The following is a 15,956-nucleotide window of genomic DNA, read 5'->3' on the forward strand; positions in this document are numbered from 1 at the left end:
TTTAAGAGAGGAATGTTGTCCCATTCTTGTCTGATGCAGGATTCTAGCTGCTCAACAGTCCTGGGCCTTTCTTGCCAGATTTATTTTTTATGATGTGCTAAATGTTTCCTATTGGTGAAAGGTCTGGACTTCAGGCAGGTCAGTTCAGCACCCTGACTCTTCTCCTGCAAAGCCATGCTGTTATGTTGGATGCAGTATATGGTTTAGCATTGTCTTGATGAAATATGCAAAGAGACGTTGTCTGCACTGGAGTACGTGTTGCTCTAAAACCTTGTACTTTTCAGCATTGATGGTGCCTTTCCAGATGTGTAAGCTGCCCATGTCATAGACACTAATGCACCTCATACCATCAGAAAGGCAGGCTTTTGAACTAGCCGCTGATAACAAGCTGGATGGTCCCTCTCCTGATCACGCGTGCATCCAGTTTTGACCTTCTGCCTTGACCTTTGCACACAGAGATACGTCCTGATTCTCTGAATCTTATTGTGATATTATATACTGTTGATGGTGGGATCTTCAAAGTCTTCGCAATTTTACGTTTATGAACATTTTTGAATTTTAAGACAAAGTTTGTTGCAGATTGGTGGATCTTTACATTTGAGAGGCTAATATTTTGAGCTATTATTTTCCATATATTGTCTCAGTTTCAACATCTCATATGTTGTTTATGTTCTATTGTGAATAAAATATGGGTTGATGAGATTTGAAAATCATTGTATTGTTTTTATTTACATTTTCACATCTTCCCAACTTTTTTGGAATTGGGGTTGTATAATAGCACTACATTTGTATTTTTACTCTTTAAATATAAATTTAGAATAAAATAATTTTGTTTATTTATGTAATGCACTATAGTCTCCACGTATTTACTTTATGTTTACATTTAAATTGTAAATTATTTTCATTATTTTTTAAATTATCATATTTATCAACATAACTTTCTAATGCTTATATGTATTGACAAAAATAGATATGTTTGAATAATACAAAGTAATGGGATTAACCATGTCCATTCTCTTTTGTCCCTCAGTAAAGATTTCCTAGTGGCTTTGATAACCTCAGCTAGAAATTCCAAACAATAAGCCATGACAACATATTTGTATCCAGCTGATAAATTTATAAATAATATATCAAATAACTTAAGAAACAGACCATCACACACAAACATTCATTGCAAGTAGTATTACAAAGCTATAATTACTTAAACAACAAGCAGATTCAAGTGTTATTTCCTACACTGTATCCTTCACTGAACACAGACTTTAGTTAATAACATTAGTAGTAATTACAACTAACATTGTATTTCAATTATTTAATGTAAAATATGAATATATAAAAACTTTTAAACAGCCCACAACTCCTAACAAACAAATTGAACACATTATGTTAATAATATACTAATGTCTAATATATACTAACGAATTTGACATGCAGTACCTCTAAAATATACCATCAAATATCCCAATGAAAGCATCCTCTTCTTTGCTGATAGTGTTGAGTAGTGTAAGTTAAAAGAGAGGCAAGGGAAATTCATTAATCGGTAGAAAAGTACACTTTAGTGTATTACATGTAGGATTAAGTAGATTATTTGTTACAAAAATATTGTAATGTTAAAATATAATCTTATACTTTACCTTTTGTTGTTGAAATTATGTGGGACACTTGTTGAGAAGAAATCTAATGTTTTGGTCACTGGGGTCACTGGTTTCTCCTTGAGGAGAATTACTGGTGTTTTTACTTTGATCTCTTTACTCCAGGTATTTGCTTTCTGTAAAAGGAGAAACAAAGACCCATCTGTCCCATGTGCCAGAATACTAATACAGTAAAGATACAGAGGTTAAGCTGATTAAAGACAATTCTGATTTATGGAACCATGTTTAACTAAATGCTTCTATTCAGATGAGAGACAGAGCTTTAAACATTAATTGGTGAAAACAACAAAAATAATGGTTCTGCAGACTAGTTGAACTGTAATATCTAGTATTTGAATGAGGCATGTATGTTACACTACTAAAATAATGTACACTTTGTGTTTTCTGTGTAGGTAGCACACATATCTATTTATACACACACCCTTTTATTGCACTCAAGTGTGATTCTGTTCTCTGTGACCTGGGAGGGTCTGACCTTTCTGGTTTCAGGAGTAAAAGTTGACGAAATCAACCTAAAACACATAAATATGACCAATATTTTAACAGTAAAATCTTTTACCTGAAAGAAGATTTTACATATTTTCCCACATTATTGTATTCCTAGTATGTGAAACAAACTGTTGCAACTTAATTGGAGGTAGAATGAGGATTTTCCAGTCTTACCTCTTTGGTGTCCTGGGGGGAGCTTTACAGGCTTTGACTTGTGAGTGACCTGTGTGTACTGGTGCTGATGTAGCAAGACATTCTTCACAAAAAATGTAAGTATGTTTATGAAAGTCATAAGAATGTTGGAGGTAAATTAACCATAATCAGAATGGCAGTAGAGTTTGCATATTTAACTAAAATATGACAATGAACAATTACAGCCTGACTTATATAATATGCCGCAAAATAATATTAAGCCTGTCTTTTGAACAGAAAGAAACCTAAACGCCACTTTACCTGGCATATTATATTCAAATTGCTGGATCCCAGTTTCCGCATTAGTTGAACATGATGCAAATGATGTTTCGCTGGCATGAGCCAAGTTCTCGTCATCAAAGTCATCCCATTCTTTTCCAAGGTCAAAGCTGATTGTTGGGATTTGAGAAGATGAATCAGTTTCACTGTGGGAGCCATGGTTTGACACCATGGTTCTGTTTGAGTGAGATGAGTTGGTTGTATTGATCTGGTTTGGATGCTCTTTACGGGTCTGGCTTGTGCCAACACTGAATCCTGAGTTTACCCACACTAAGAAAACATAAAAAAATAATAAATACATCATCAAATATTAAAAAAACATCACCAGTGATTACTGAAACTACATAAATTTCTCATGTTGATGTACAGAACATTTCAGTTAAATACATTTCAATGTAAAACATGTCGAGAGGCATTAATGTTTCGATTTTGGGTTTTGCTGTCAATGACAACTAAAAGTTGTTTTCTTTGATGTTTGCTATAGTAATTGTTTATGGACTGGTTAGCCATGTGGAAGCAGGACCGTCACTTTATTTGACAGTGAAAAGTAATAAAAAGAAATAAACCCAAATGTGTGAACTTGGCCCTAAAATTAGGGTGAAAATAGGTCATACATTTTTTCATCTTTATGTTTTCGGTCAAATGCCGACTTAGTTGTTGTGTTAGTCTCTGAAATTAAATGTCTGTGACCATGTTCATGAAACTAATTAATATGATAATTTTCACAGCATTCATGTTTACACTTTATGCCACTTTTTTCTTTTTACCACTGTCATCCAAGGGAAAATTGTCTGGCAGCTGAGCACAATCTTCTCCTGTCAGATCAACACTCTCAGTGTTAGGCCTCACTGAAGCTCCATTATGATTAGTCCCAGACCTTCAGTTAAAAAAAGGAAGCATTTAACTGAACTTAGATTTAACTGAAACCAAACGTATCAGTTTTAATGGTCTAATAAGTAGCAGTTGCTAAAAAATGTTTTCATTTATGATTGTCAATATAACTGTGAATACCAGGACACAGTGGGTAGACTTTCTCTGGGTTTGTAAGCAAACTCCTGCATGTTGACAGTCACAGACTCTGCACTCATTGTCATCTAAAAACAGGAAACACAAAATATACAGAAAAACTTTCCTACCTCAATTTGGATTTATAATTATACTATACCATTCCTGTTTTCATGGTATTAAAGTATATAGTATAAAAGCACACAAAAATCCACACAAAACAAACTGAAGTTTTGGACAAAATGTGCGTAGAAACATGCATAATGTTTTGTACATATTAATCTGTAAACTATTGTTTTTGGTTGTATATTTTAACAGAAAATATATACATAAGTTATATGTCACATACTGTACATGTAAATGGTGTCTTTTATTTCTTTGCAGCAATTAACCTGTATAAAATTAACCAGTAGTAATTTAGAAATGACTGATTAAATGCTCAAGATTAAATGCTTTTATGACTTTTATAAATATATTCTGTTCATTGGGTTTATATTTATTGTAGCATTCAGAGACAACTGCATTTAATTATGACAAACCTCAGTTCAAAAATAGGAGTTTTTTATGGCTTTAATATGAAGAGTACATGATGCAGGCTTGAAAAGACTGGAAGTCTCACAGTATCTATTGCATTCCTCACCTTGAGACGTTTGACAGGAGTCTGTGTGAGTGTGTCACACCGGCTCCTTAGGTCTTTCAAGTAGGAAGAGAAACTGGTTTCTTGATTTGTTGACCTCCTCCGGGCCACATTCACACCTACTTTACCTTGGGTGTAGACACATACACACACTGATTGACATACTGGAGAAGAGCTCTATAATCTGGACAAACAAAAAAGTAATTCACAGATAGATACATAAATGTAAAAATGACAGTTATACTTACAGCAGTCGTGGCCACAGAGATCTTTATTCTTGCAGAAATGGTTGCACTGTCTTTTACTGCCCGAATCTGAGTGCAAAGTTTCCACATTTGAAAAGAGAAAAAACACGTCAAATATGAAGCAACCTTGGAAGAAATATTATATCAACATAGACTATTTCATATTTAAGTTTTAACCAAAGTAGTAATGATGCTACAGTGTAGTGCCTTGATCTGTAGGAGATGTGGCATTTTCCATCTGAAGTTCAGCCTGATGTGTAGAATATGCAGGAGGGTGTGGTCTCTGTCCAAGAGGATCATATTGTATGTTGTATGGATTATCATTCCCAAAACGTCTAACTCCAGAGTAGTACACATTGAACTTCTGTTGAATGTCCAGGCCCACTATAAGAGACTCCAATTATTGTAAATATGCTAGTGCTCTACACATAACATTGGTAGATAATATAGTTATCAATGCAGACAAAAATGTACAACTCTAAAATCCGTGGTTTAATTTTAAATTATTGTGTCGTAATTAACTTTCAATACACCAGAAACAGCTAATCCCTTTAAATTAAATTTTCTATTTTATATTCTATCTTTGTATGATATATTGATATACGATATATATTGTGCTTGTAGCTCACTTGCTTGACACTTTGGATAAAAGCATCTGACAGATTACTAAGTGTAGTTTTTCAAACTTATAAAGCTCTAATTTTCTAATTTATCTTGACACACACTTGTTTCACAGTGAAATACATGTAACTAAGAAATGCTTTAAAACTGTCAAATGAGTGAAATTCCAGCTCAACAGAAATGTATTTCACAACAAATGTTGAACAAAAGGCCCGCTAAATTAAACACCTCAAACAAAACATAACCCTAATACTCCCCTTTTAATTTGTGTTACACAGAATATCTATAAATACTGTGTTACTATATTAAGGCAAAGGTTTACCATATTCTGAGCTAATAAGATTGACACTAATCTCATCTCCTTTTGAAGCCTTTGACACCTCCGTTTTCTTCGACCAGCTACCACACTTCAACAGCAGCAAGTCCCTGGAAAACAAACCAGAGGATGCCTGCTGAAAATAAATAACAATATAACTTCTAAAAACAGGTTTTCATTTATTGTACACTATGGAAAAATGTCTGCATTCTGATAACAGAATGAGAGAGAAAGAGAAGGTAAGTGAATGACAGGAAAGACAACAATAAAACCGATGGGAACTGGCAGAGACCAATTATTTGTTCTCACGGGAGTTTCTGCAGGAAGACCACATTGTTGTCGGAGTCTCCAATAATCAGATAGACGTAATGGTGATCTTTAGCTGTTCTCTTGGACACCAACTGAGCCTGGTTTTTTAGTTTTACTTTTACCACAATCTCTGCTGTGGCACAGCTATGCCTAGGAAGCTACAAAAATAGTTAAAAATAACTAAATGATAATAAAGAAAATCAAAGCTATCCAATGAAACCTCACATGCAGTTACAACTTAAAGGCCTGACCAACAAAAATAAATACATCTCTAGCTCTACTACATTACTAATATAATGTACATGGTAAAATAAAAATCTAAAATTCCACTGGGCCATTAACCTGCTCCAACGTAACTTCATATTTTGGGAGGTGAATTACAGATTCTCTGATCTGGTTTCCAAAGGGTGGGTGTCTGTTGAGAATCTGCATAAAAGATAATGTTATTAAAAATTATATCTAAATGCTGTATATGTGTTATTTTAAACCTTATCATCAGTTGTTGCAGGCAGAAATAAAATTTGCCCTATTTACAGTAACTACAGTAAAAGCCAAAAGAACAATTTGATTAAATGCTTTGTAATATTATATTTAAATATTTTATAAACTGACCAACTCAAGCTCTCTGGGGCTGGTTTGCTCTATTTTACTGAAAGTAGTGAGCCCAGCATTCACCATGGCAGTTGACAATGTCTGACCTGAAACAAAAATTATTCAAAGTTTCATGTCCATCTTATAGGCAGTGTTTGTTTGTAGTTACTGTGGCCTAGATATATTTTTATTTGAATTATAACAGGATGTGTCTAAGAGCTATAAATACTGTATTTACACTGTTTTTTAAAAAAGGCTATAGTGTGCTATGTGAGCTGTATGAACAAAGCAAGGTATCCACCTATCTTCTCCAATTGTTTGGAGACAAAGGGGGAGTTCTCCCAAAGCTTTGATCTAAAGCACTTAGCCAGGATCAAGGAGTTGAGTACAGCAGAAAAAAGGTTCTTGGATTGTTGACTAAGAAACTCTGACAGGCCTGAATGGGATCAAAATAACATAAAATAAAAAAAATAAAGACACATGTATAGTTAATTTTGCTTCAGTTTCATATCAGCATATTCATTGTTGTCTCTGTGTTCCAATACGAACACTTGCTGATGCGCATCCCATTCCTGAAGATCCTTGCTGTGTCCTGTACAAGTCCAAACTCTTGAATTGAGATGGAGCCCAAATGAGCCTGAATTAAGCTAAAGACATCACAATTAACACGTGTAGTACAGTGGAAAGTGATTGTGGCAAAAAAAACATATATAAATATAGATTTTTTGGGTTGAACTCAGCATAGCTTGAATAAACCCACCAGTTCACCTTCATCACACTAGTTTTGATCTTTCCTTCAATGGGAAACCTGGAAAACCAGAAAAACAAAAATCTAATTTGCACTGACTGGTTTACCACAATACCTTTCCTAATTTAACAAATTAAAGTTAAAGTCTCAGCAAACACGTTATGATGTTGTATATGCAACTGTCAAATTTATAAATGTTTCTGACCTGATGGTGACTCTATTCTTGTCCCTGTTTAAAGTGTTCAAGGGCCTCTTCTCATTCATTCGCAACTGAATATCGTTGAACTCTCTGCTCTTTGACACCAGCTCAATCTAGATTTACAATCATTTTACATTTAACAACTATTTTTTGTTCAGTGCCATGTAATGTTCATTCATTTTTTTGCACAAATCCAGTCTAAAGCCACTGATGCTATGCCTACATGTTTAAACAAATACAATGCAGACAGAAAATCAGCAAACCCACCAGTTCAGGAAGGCTCTCGGTGCCACCCACTTTGCTGAACTCTTTCATGGTGTCAAATGCAACACAGTACCGTGCCATCGACTTTCCAGCCTCTGTGAAGAACACAAACAAATTACAATAAAAAAAACAATGAGGAAAACATGCATGCATTTTTATACACTTTACCTGTTGGTTTGATGTTGATATCTTCATCCATGTCAATCAGACCAATGGAAGACAAAGAGTTGAGGTTCTTTAGACAGAGTTCTAAAGAAGAGAGGATAAACAGCAATCACCTTAAACCACAACAGTGCGATCGGACTATCAATGTACATAACAAATAAGTCAAAAGTCCAGCAAGAAGCATTACATAAATGATACATTTCGTGGCTTAAGTGTGGCAATTTAATTTCTTTAACAGCATATTCTCCACACTAACATGTCGTACTGCAAAAAAACAAAACAGAAAACTAACAAACAAAAACGTATATGTCCTACCTTGCAATTTATCTTCAATCCCATATCTGTCTAAGTCAGCAGAGAAACCTGAAATGGAATTTGAGGTACACCGGACTGACTAACTTTGCATACAGTAATGGCATCAAGTCTAGTAGTAGTAATTCTGACATTGATTCTTTTATGTGTACTTGTGCACCGACCATAGTGCATTGGGTTCTTAAGGGCTCTGATGTAGAGGAAGGTGGAGCGTATCCAGTCCAGAGCCATGTTGACATTACTGATGGTTTGGAGAACAATCTCTGCATTCAAGTGCTCCACGAGGTGACTGTGTAAACTAGGGAAAAGGGGTGTGTAGTTATCTGAGGCACTACAGTATAATTTCTCTCTTCTGAAAGAGCAAAAGGAAGACATATTGAGAGAAAAAAGATGAAGAAAATATATCAAATGTCTGAGTTGTAATACCTGCTCTCAATGATTTCCATCCCATTCATAAGTTTCATGTACTTTTCTTTGGTTTGCATTTTGGTCATGATCACAGCAGTTGCTGATGTATCAAACTACATGAAGAAAAGACAAAAGAGATTTGTTTTTTGGTTAATTTTAATTCCTCATACCTTTTTTACTTCTTTTACTGTGTTTAAATCAATGCTATTTGAATTTTAGCTTAAGATACCTACATGTAAATACTGGTAATGTGTCAAAGTGGTAACCTCCCACTTAATCAGTTATGTGACGGTGCACCAACTCTCACCTGATATTTCTAATGGATATAAAAACCCAAACTAAGTATTCAATTTATTACCCTGCCATTACCTGTGGTCTTCCAGCTCGGCCTATCATCTGAAGTAGGTCAGCCTCGGAGTATTCTTCACAGGAGCCTCCAAAATATTGCATGGTGGACTTGATCACCACAAGATGAGCTGGCAGGTTCACCCCCATAGCCAGTGTCGTGGTGGTAACTAAAATTTTAAATATTAGGCAACACAAACAAAATTAGGAACCAATTCAATAGACTGAATCTGACTTTTAAATGTAAGCAAGTAGTGGTAACGGCTTCTAACTGTAACTAGTGTGCAATATTTGGTATATGTTTATGCTTAGAGAGGAGCCATTAGCCATTATACTGAAAACTACCACTATATGTGATTCTAATACATACATTCTGCATATTATATTATTATTGAACAGTCATATTGGAGATTTGCATTGATACAAAGCTTGAGCAGGGGCCTAAACAAATAATGCCTAATAAACTGTACAACTCAGGTGTCATAACCTGTGACACTTGTTTTTTCTCTTTATTTCTACAGAAGTTAAAACATGCACCACAAGATTGTGCTGCGTGTTTAAATAGTATATAGTAATAGTAATTAGTAATAGTAATAGTAACTGTCACAAAATCTCACAAAGAACAGGTAGGTCTCCTAGAGTAAAGGCTTCCTCTATCAACTTCCTGTCTGACAAGTCAACTCCTGCATGGTGGTAACCAACTCCTAACATAACCAGATCTGGACCAAAAACACAACAGAAAAGGATGTTATACAGTTGATAATGAGAGCCACAATGTCATTTATCTCTGCTTTCTAATTGGTTGAGTGAATAAGACTGGTGGATTTCCAGAATAAAACAAAGCATTGAAAAGTTGAGAAATTTGGAAACAATCACTTACTCCATGAAACAAAAGTAAAAGAAATTTGGCAAAAGTGGATCAAGTATATTCTCCCAAAAGTTCTCCCTTTTGTTTTTTAAATTTGTCTATTATTAACTTATTTTTCTGTTTTGGTTTGACTATAAATGATAGCTATGATTTCAAAAATGACATGTTTGTAATGGAAAAGACAAATTACTTTGTAAAGAGATGTGAATAAAATGTTGGTATAAACTACTATTGTGAGATAAAAAAAAATAATTCAACTCTATATACACTGTGAACTAAAATTAAAAAAAAAAAAAAAAAAAAAAAAAATATATATATATATATATATATATATATATATATATATATATATATATATATATATATATATATATATGATTCAAGGCTGTCCAGAAGCCCTCCAAATTACTTACCTCTCAGCTTGGAATCCAAAATAGAATTAGCATATTTGATCAACCTGCAGTGGATAAAACAGTGACACACAATTCAAGCAGGTGAAGCTGGGAATGGAATCAACCAATGTAAGTCTAACAAAATGATTCGACAAATACTTGCATATACATGATCATGTAATGATGGATGCAACATAACCTTTGCTTGTGTTCAATGTTCATTATGAATCTCACATCCTTGGCCAGAATTGCAGCTGACTGCTGGGTTCCTTTCCTCGTAGAGCAAAACTACAAAAAAATAACAACTATGAGATCATGAATTCCCAGCCCCCCCTAATTAATTTTAATTAATAATTAAAATTAATTATTAATTTTAATTAATAATTAAAATTAATTATAATTAAAAAGAAAAGCAAACATGTGGATAAGTAAAGAACACAAAGTACCACACTATACACCCACCACAAGAGCAGGCTTCTGCTCAGAGTAAGTTTGTATAATGTTGGCCATCTTGTAGCTGAGTGACAAGTCAAACTTAAACTCTGTTTGGTTTGGGCTGTAGGGGAAACCCAGCACAACCTTCCTCAGCTTCACTGGACGATGACTCTCATCCATATCCAGATAAGTTGCTGGTCCGCTCTCATTAGACAGCCATTCTGCTATCTAATAAGAGGCAGACAGTTCAGCCTACTAACTTGCACTATACCACAAGTGCAAACAGATACAGAAGGTGACTGACTACAAGTGGTGACTCTCTTTGGCAGCTACTTACATCAGATATGTTGGGTATAGTAGCTGATACAGCCACAAACCTCACAGAGAGGCCTGTTCCTGGATTCTGTACTGTCCTGTACGTATGCACTGTCTTCATCCTGCTCACAACCACTTCTAGGGTAGCGCCACGAGTTGCATCTTTTACCACGTGCACCTAGATGAAGCAAATGGTGGCTTCACAAATCTCTCTGAGGTTTAACAGAGACATTGGTATGCAGGTAAATTAAATTAAAATTCCCTTTATAACTGTATTTAATCATTAACATATTTAATTATACACCTGATGAATAATACCTTAATATTGCACAAAAGAGACAACGTGAACATTAAAAAATTTGCTTCAGCATAAACTATCTGAAAACATACTGACCTCATCAATAAGGAAGAGCCTGACTAGCTGCAGCAGACAGTTGTCCTTCCATTTTCTTGTCATACTGTCCCATTTTTCCTTTGAAATAATACATTTCATACAACTTGTTGCTTGTAAACCTGCCTTTCCCACTATTGTGTTTTTTTGTTTTTACTGGAATGCAATCGAGTGTAACACACCGGAGTGGTCAGGATGATGTGTGAGTCCTGAATCTCAAAAAAGTCATCGATTTCTGTGTCACCCGTCAGCTCCTTACAGTTCAGCCCCAAGGGACCAAACTTCTTCTTCCAGCTCTCAAAGCACTGACTACAGAGTGCTTTGATAGGAGCCACTAGCAAGAACAAACATTTTTTTACTCAAAAATCCATTCACTCAGAAAATATTAGACATTAAATCAATATAAAGATGACCCTCATTATTACAGTCATATGTATTATGTCAAAACAGTATCTTCTTTTAAAATTAATATTAACTGTGGATAGAATTTGACTTACCCTCCTGAGTTTTCAAGAACTAACAATATTCAAGAGCACAAGCTTTGGTTCCATGGGCAAGGGGTATAGGCAGGAAAATAAATCTGATCTGTGTTTTACATCATTTATAACAGAGGCATGTTCTACACAAGTGGCATTTGACAAGAGTCTATACAATAATATGCTCACTATAAACAGCCTTGACATCTCTCCAGGGCTCTGATGTCTCCATTAGCAGGTGAATGATGGCCAGCTCAAACAGTACTGTTTTACCAGATCCAGTAGGTGCACATGCCACAAAGTTTTTATCTGTGTAAAGAACCTGTGATCAAACCAAACACAAAGCACTCTAAGAGACAGCCCACAGTTCAGTTCTGACAGGTTAAAACAGGAAATACTACCATAATACTGAGCATTACATTTATAAATTGTTTGATACAATGCTTACATCATCTAGAGCTTTGGACTGAATGTAGTTGAAAAAGGGGAACTCGTTGAAGACAGATCTGAACTTGGAAGCTGTTTTTGGTAACACAATTCAGGAAAACCAACCAAATCAGTTGTGAAATTGCATTACATGTATACTAGCACAGCTCACACACTGACAAGATTAACTTATACTGGCTTACACAAAACCATTAAGGATACGGATTTCAGAAACAGGCCGCAAAATTTGAGAACCAGAAGAACCTAAAATGTGCACAATTCAAAATTGTCTCCTTTATGTTATGAAACATTCAATGTTTTTAAAGTATTTCATTAAGGGATTGTGTTTTTGTGGTGGGAAGAAAAAAAAACTCTTTAAAAATGTCAGTTAACAACAAGGTGCCTGCTGTGACTCTTGTTCTTCTATGCACCACCTAGTGACCAGAATAGTACATTACAATAGAGTGGTCAATGGGGAGAGCTCACCTCATTTCACCTTATCACACCTAAACACACTGTGGCAGCTGCCGCTATGGCTAGACATGCATACTCATTAGCTGCAATACTTTACAGAAGCCATATGAGTAGTATTTAGTAAATCAGTCATAGACTGTGACCACAGCGCCTGTCTGTGACTGATTTAATGCAGTGCAGCACCTTCTATGTGGAATGGCTGAGGCATCATGGGTGGAACGAAGGCTCTCTTTGTGCCCTTGTCCTTCCTCTCTGCATGTGGCGCCTGCTGTGGGGGTCGGCCACTCGCTGCAGATGAGCCCAGTGGAGGGGGTGAGAAGGGGGGCCATGGGGGGAAAGGAAGAGTTGCCTGGCTAACTGTCGCCTGTGGCGGCTGAAGAGAAGGAGGCACTGTCGCCATGGTAACCTGACTGAGAAAAGTTTGAGGCCTGGATGCTGTCTGGCTGCTGTTTCCACTGCTACTGAGGTCATCTGTGTTTGACAAGTCACCTCCACTGTTCAAGACTTGAACCTTAAACAGACTGTTTTGGAGAGAAGAGAGAATATAGAGGGCATAAAGAATTAAAAGCATATGAAGGGAGAATGAATGACGAAAAACTATTGGTGCTGGTATAACCTTGGAGACTGATAAAATCTGGCCTCCTGCAACAAGTAAAACATTGTTTGGCATCTTTTCATGCTCTTCTTATGAACTGACTGCTACTACGAAAATCAAGCTCCTTCATCATTCACTATAGTGTATAGTGAAAAACATTAATCTAGCTAATTAAGCACTTTTGAAAATTATTCAATGTATCTGCCGACAGGGAACATGAATCCTGGTTGGCTTGCATTTTATGCTTTTAGTTTTTCACCAACTAGTGGCTACATATCATTAGTTGCTTAAATGTTTAAACATTGGAAAATGATTAATACTTCCAAGTCCAGATTTCCTCTCTTCTTTCCTATATACAGGAGATAGACTCCCTAAAAAAACACAATGTTTAAATCACAATCATGTAAATAATGCCTTGCCTTCTCCGCAGAGGTGGACATTTGCTGCAATCTAGAGAAAAACACCTCCTGGTGATGGACACATGGTTGGAGTCCTGTGGGGTTTCATCTCCACTTCTGGCATTTTGAGAGTACTCCTTCAACTCTTCACTTCCCCAATAGCCATTGCAATTACTAATAATGTTACTGCCATCCAGACATGTTTTAATCTCTTTCCCATCATTAACAAAACTATTGACCTTAAGAGCAGCTGATCCTTTAAAAGGAGGGAGGGGTATCATGGGTTTCTGTGAGAAACCTAAAAATTACAGAATATAGCAGATAGAATTTCATCACATCAAGTTTCTGGTAGCGATGAGGTTTGTATCATTTTGTCTTCTTTATTGGCCTGACTCTCAAAATAATTTGATAAGATGAAATGTACTGTTCTAGTTATACAAATGATTAAGGGAAAATATCAGCGCCAGATTCCAGTGTGTTTATGCAAGTCAGGGAAAATTGTGAAAGCTTTCATGCCTATTTAAGCTATCATATCAGTGAGTCACACAGTTAAATTTAGTAGGATTTCAATAGGCCAAATACTGAGCAGTTTACTCAAGTCAAGTGAAAAGGAATTCACCCTAATCCAGAGCACAACATACTGTTTAGTGTAGAGAAAGACTCTGCCTCCTGCTGCAAATCTGGAGTGGGTGGAATCTGAGAAAGACATGGGGGTGCTTCCAGATGCCACGGACTGGCCTCCTGGTGCAGTGGCTTTCTGTCAAATTTAATCCAACATGAAAAACATTGGTTCAACTGAAAGAGAAATGAAAGAGGAAAAATGTGAGGTATCTGTTTGTTTATGATTATACTCACACTTTGTGAACGATGGGTTTTTCAAAAAACAGACTGTCCAGGGACAATGTGGAGTCTCTGCAGTCCAACATCTCCTCAGATCAGATGTACCCATACACACATCTGAATGCAACATAGGCTGATGTCAGTCACTGCAGATCTTGGCTAATGACATCTGGATCCGTCTCGAAGACAAAAAATATAAACAAGAGATACAAATTGTATGCAAACAGCAACCACCACATACATACATATAACTATGTGTTCAGAAGTCTATTTAGCTAAAAATTATTTGGTGGTTGGATGAAATTGGGGGTAATGCTGCTGTGAGCTGGAGGCTTCTCTAAGGATTTGTTTTGCTCTGTGGCAACAAAGATAATATAAGATACAGTTTATCTACCATTTTACAGTTTAAGTAGTGTATTTATTTAAACTAATTACAAGGTTAAAGTGAATATCATAGATGACATTATATTACACATTTGGACAAGAATGTAATGTTAATATGCATTTTATGAGTGTTTGGCTAATACACACGCACACGCACACGCACACGCACACACACACACACATATATATATATATATATACATACACACAAATATATAGGTTATTAAACAAGGCTCAAGCTTTAAAAAAATTTGGGTGATTTTTGTGCAGGTAGCGACATTTCGCCTAGTAAAGTATGTAGCAAGCTAATTATACTACCGTTACCTAATGACGATGTAATCAGGCTTTGCTAGCTTTAGCTGGCAGCTAACACTATTTAGCTTTAAATATGAAGACATTTTAAAACTTTACCATAAACCTTTATCATTTTCAAAGTTTTTTGTAGCTTACAATTCATGATTGTATACCATTAAACACCTTGGACAATAAACTCACTTACTATAACAATTAAAACTTGATATATCCACTTCTCAAGTCAAAGTTTAACTAAGCCTCTTAAATTTAGGCCAAATTCACCCTGTTTGCACAAGATGTTGGCAACTTCTTTTCTTTGAGTTTTAATGGCAGATAGCAAAACAGCTTACAAGTGCTTTACCACCACAATGTAACTAGTTTATTAATTTTTTCCATATGCTTTTCATTTGAGGTAAATATATTAGCTGTGGCTAAATGTAATCAAATTTAGGTCATCTACAACACATTCATTGTGAATTTCACAATGTGAAATTTTCACAATATTTTTCCTTTTCAAACACAACAGACTGCGAGTAACTGAACCAGCTAATCACCAGCTACAAAGCAACAAAGACCAGACAACCATGGGGGGGACAGTGGTAACATCTCTCTTGTTCTGGCACACAATTCTCGTCTGTACGGCAGTGACAACTTTAAGTATCAAAACCATATACGATCTTGTAATGAACAAACCAATCAGCACGTGACGTTTCAAACAATTTTATCAATTAAAACGATTATTACCCGCGATCAACCTAAAAAAATCTCCTATCCAAAAGAGGTGGTCATTAACTCAGTTTTTTTATGCCTTCTATCTGGAACGAACCATTACAAACCTTTCGGGGGAACATGGCGCCGCCGCGTAACATAACGTACCGAAATTATACAATA

At 35.7% G+C, this 15,956-nt stretch overlaps 1 protein-coding gene across 5 annotated transcripts; it reads right to left on the reverse strand.

The window, feature by feature from the left end:
* Positions 1–1,138: 1,138 nt before the first annotated feature.
* Positions 1,139–15,914, reverse strand: hfm1 (helicase for meiosis 1). 5 transcript variants are annotated; one of them, XM_067475728.1, is made up of 39 exons: positions 15,810–15,914; positions 14,403–14,556; positions 14,189–14,304; positions 13,569–13,845; positions 12,738–13,075; positions 12,303–12,344; positions 12,103–12,173; positions 11,844–11,976; positions 11,361–11,512; positions 11,182–11,259; positions 10,810–10,965; positions 10,500–10,700; positions 10,237–10,325; positions 10,059–10,102; positions 9,395–9,496; positions 8,802–8,947; positions 8,451–8,545; positions 8,189–8,322; positions 8,028–8,075; positions 7,716–7,796; positions 7,551–7,642; positions 7,290–7,396; positions 7,097–7,144; positions 6,886–6,983; positions 6,638–6,772; positions 6,358–6,443; positions 6,088–6,171; positions 5,746–5,903; positions 5,443–5,546; positions 4,707–4,883; positions 4,503–4,568; positions 4,258–4,382; positions 3,624–3,706; positions 3,380–3,489; positions 2,595–2,882; positions 2,316–2,397; positions 2,074–2,164; positions 1,635–1,768; positions 1,140–1,485 (listed from the first exon to the last, which is right to left on the reverse strand). In XM_067475728.1, the coding sequence occupies exons 2-39, from the start codon at positions 14,471–14,473 to the stop codon at positions 1,440–1,442; spliced, it is 4,488 nt and encodes a 1,495-aa protein (XP_067331829.1). In that variant the 5' UTR covers positions 14,474–14,556; positions 15,810–15,914; the 3' UTR covers positions 1,140–1,439. The 5 variants fall into 5 exon arrangements, with proteins under 5 accessions (XP_067331830.1, XP_067331829.1, XP_067331832.1 ...); XM_067475729.1 differs by lacking the exons at positions 9,395–9,496; positions 15,810–15,914 and having other exon boundaries at positions 1,139–1,485; positions 14,403–15,688; XM_067475731.1 differs by lacking the exons at positions 13,569–13,845; positions 15,810–15,914 and having other exon boundaries at positions 14,403–15,688.
* Positions 15,915–15,956: the final 42 nt, after the last annotated feature.

Source organism: Channa argus, chromosome 14, assembly GCF_033026475.1.
Source record: "Channa argus isolate prfri chromosome 14, Channa argus male v1.0, whole genome shotgun sequence".
In the NCBI taxonomy this organism is placed as follows: domain Eukaryota; kingdom Metazoa; phylum Chordata; class Actinopteri; order Anabantiformes; family Channidae; genus Channa; species Channa argus.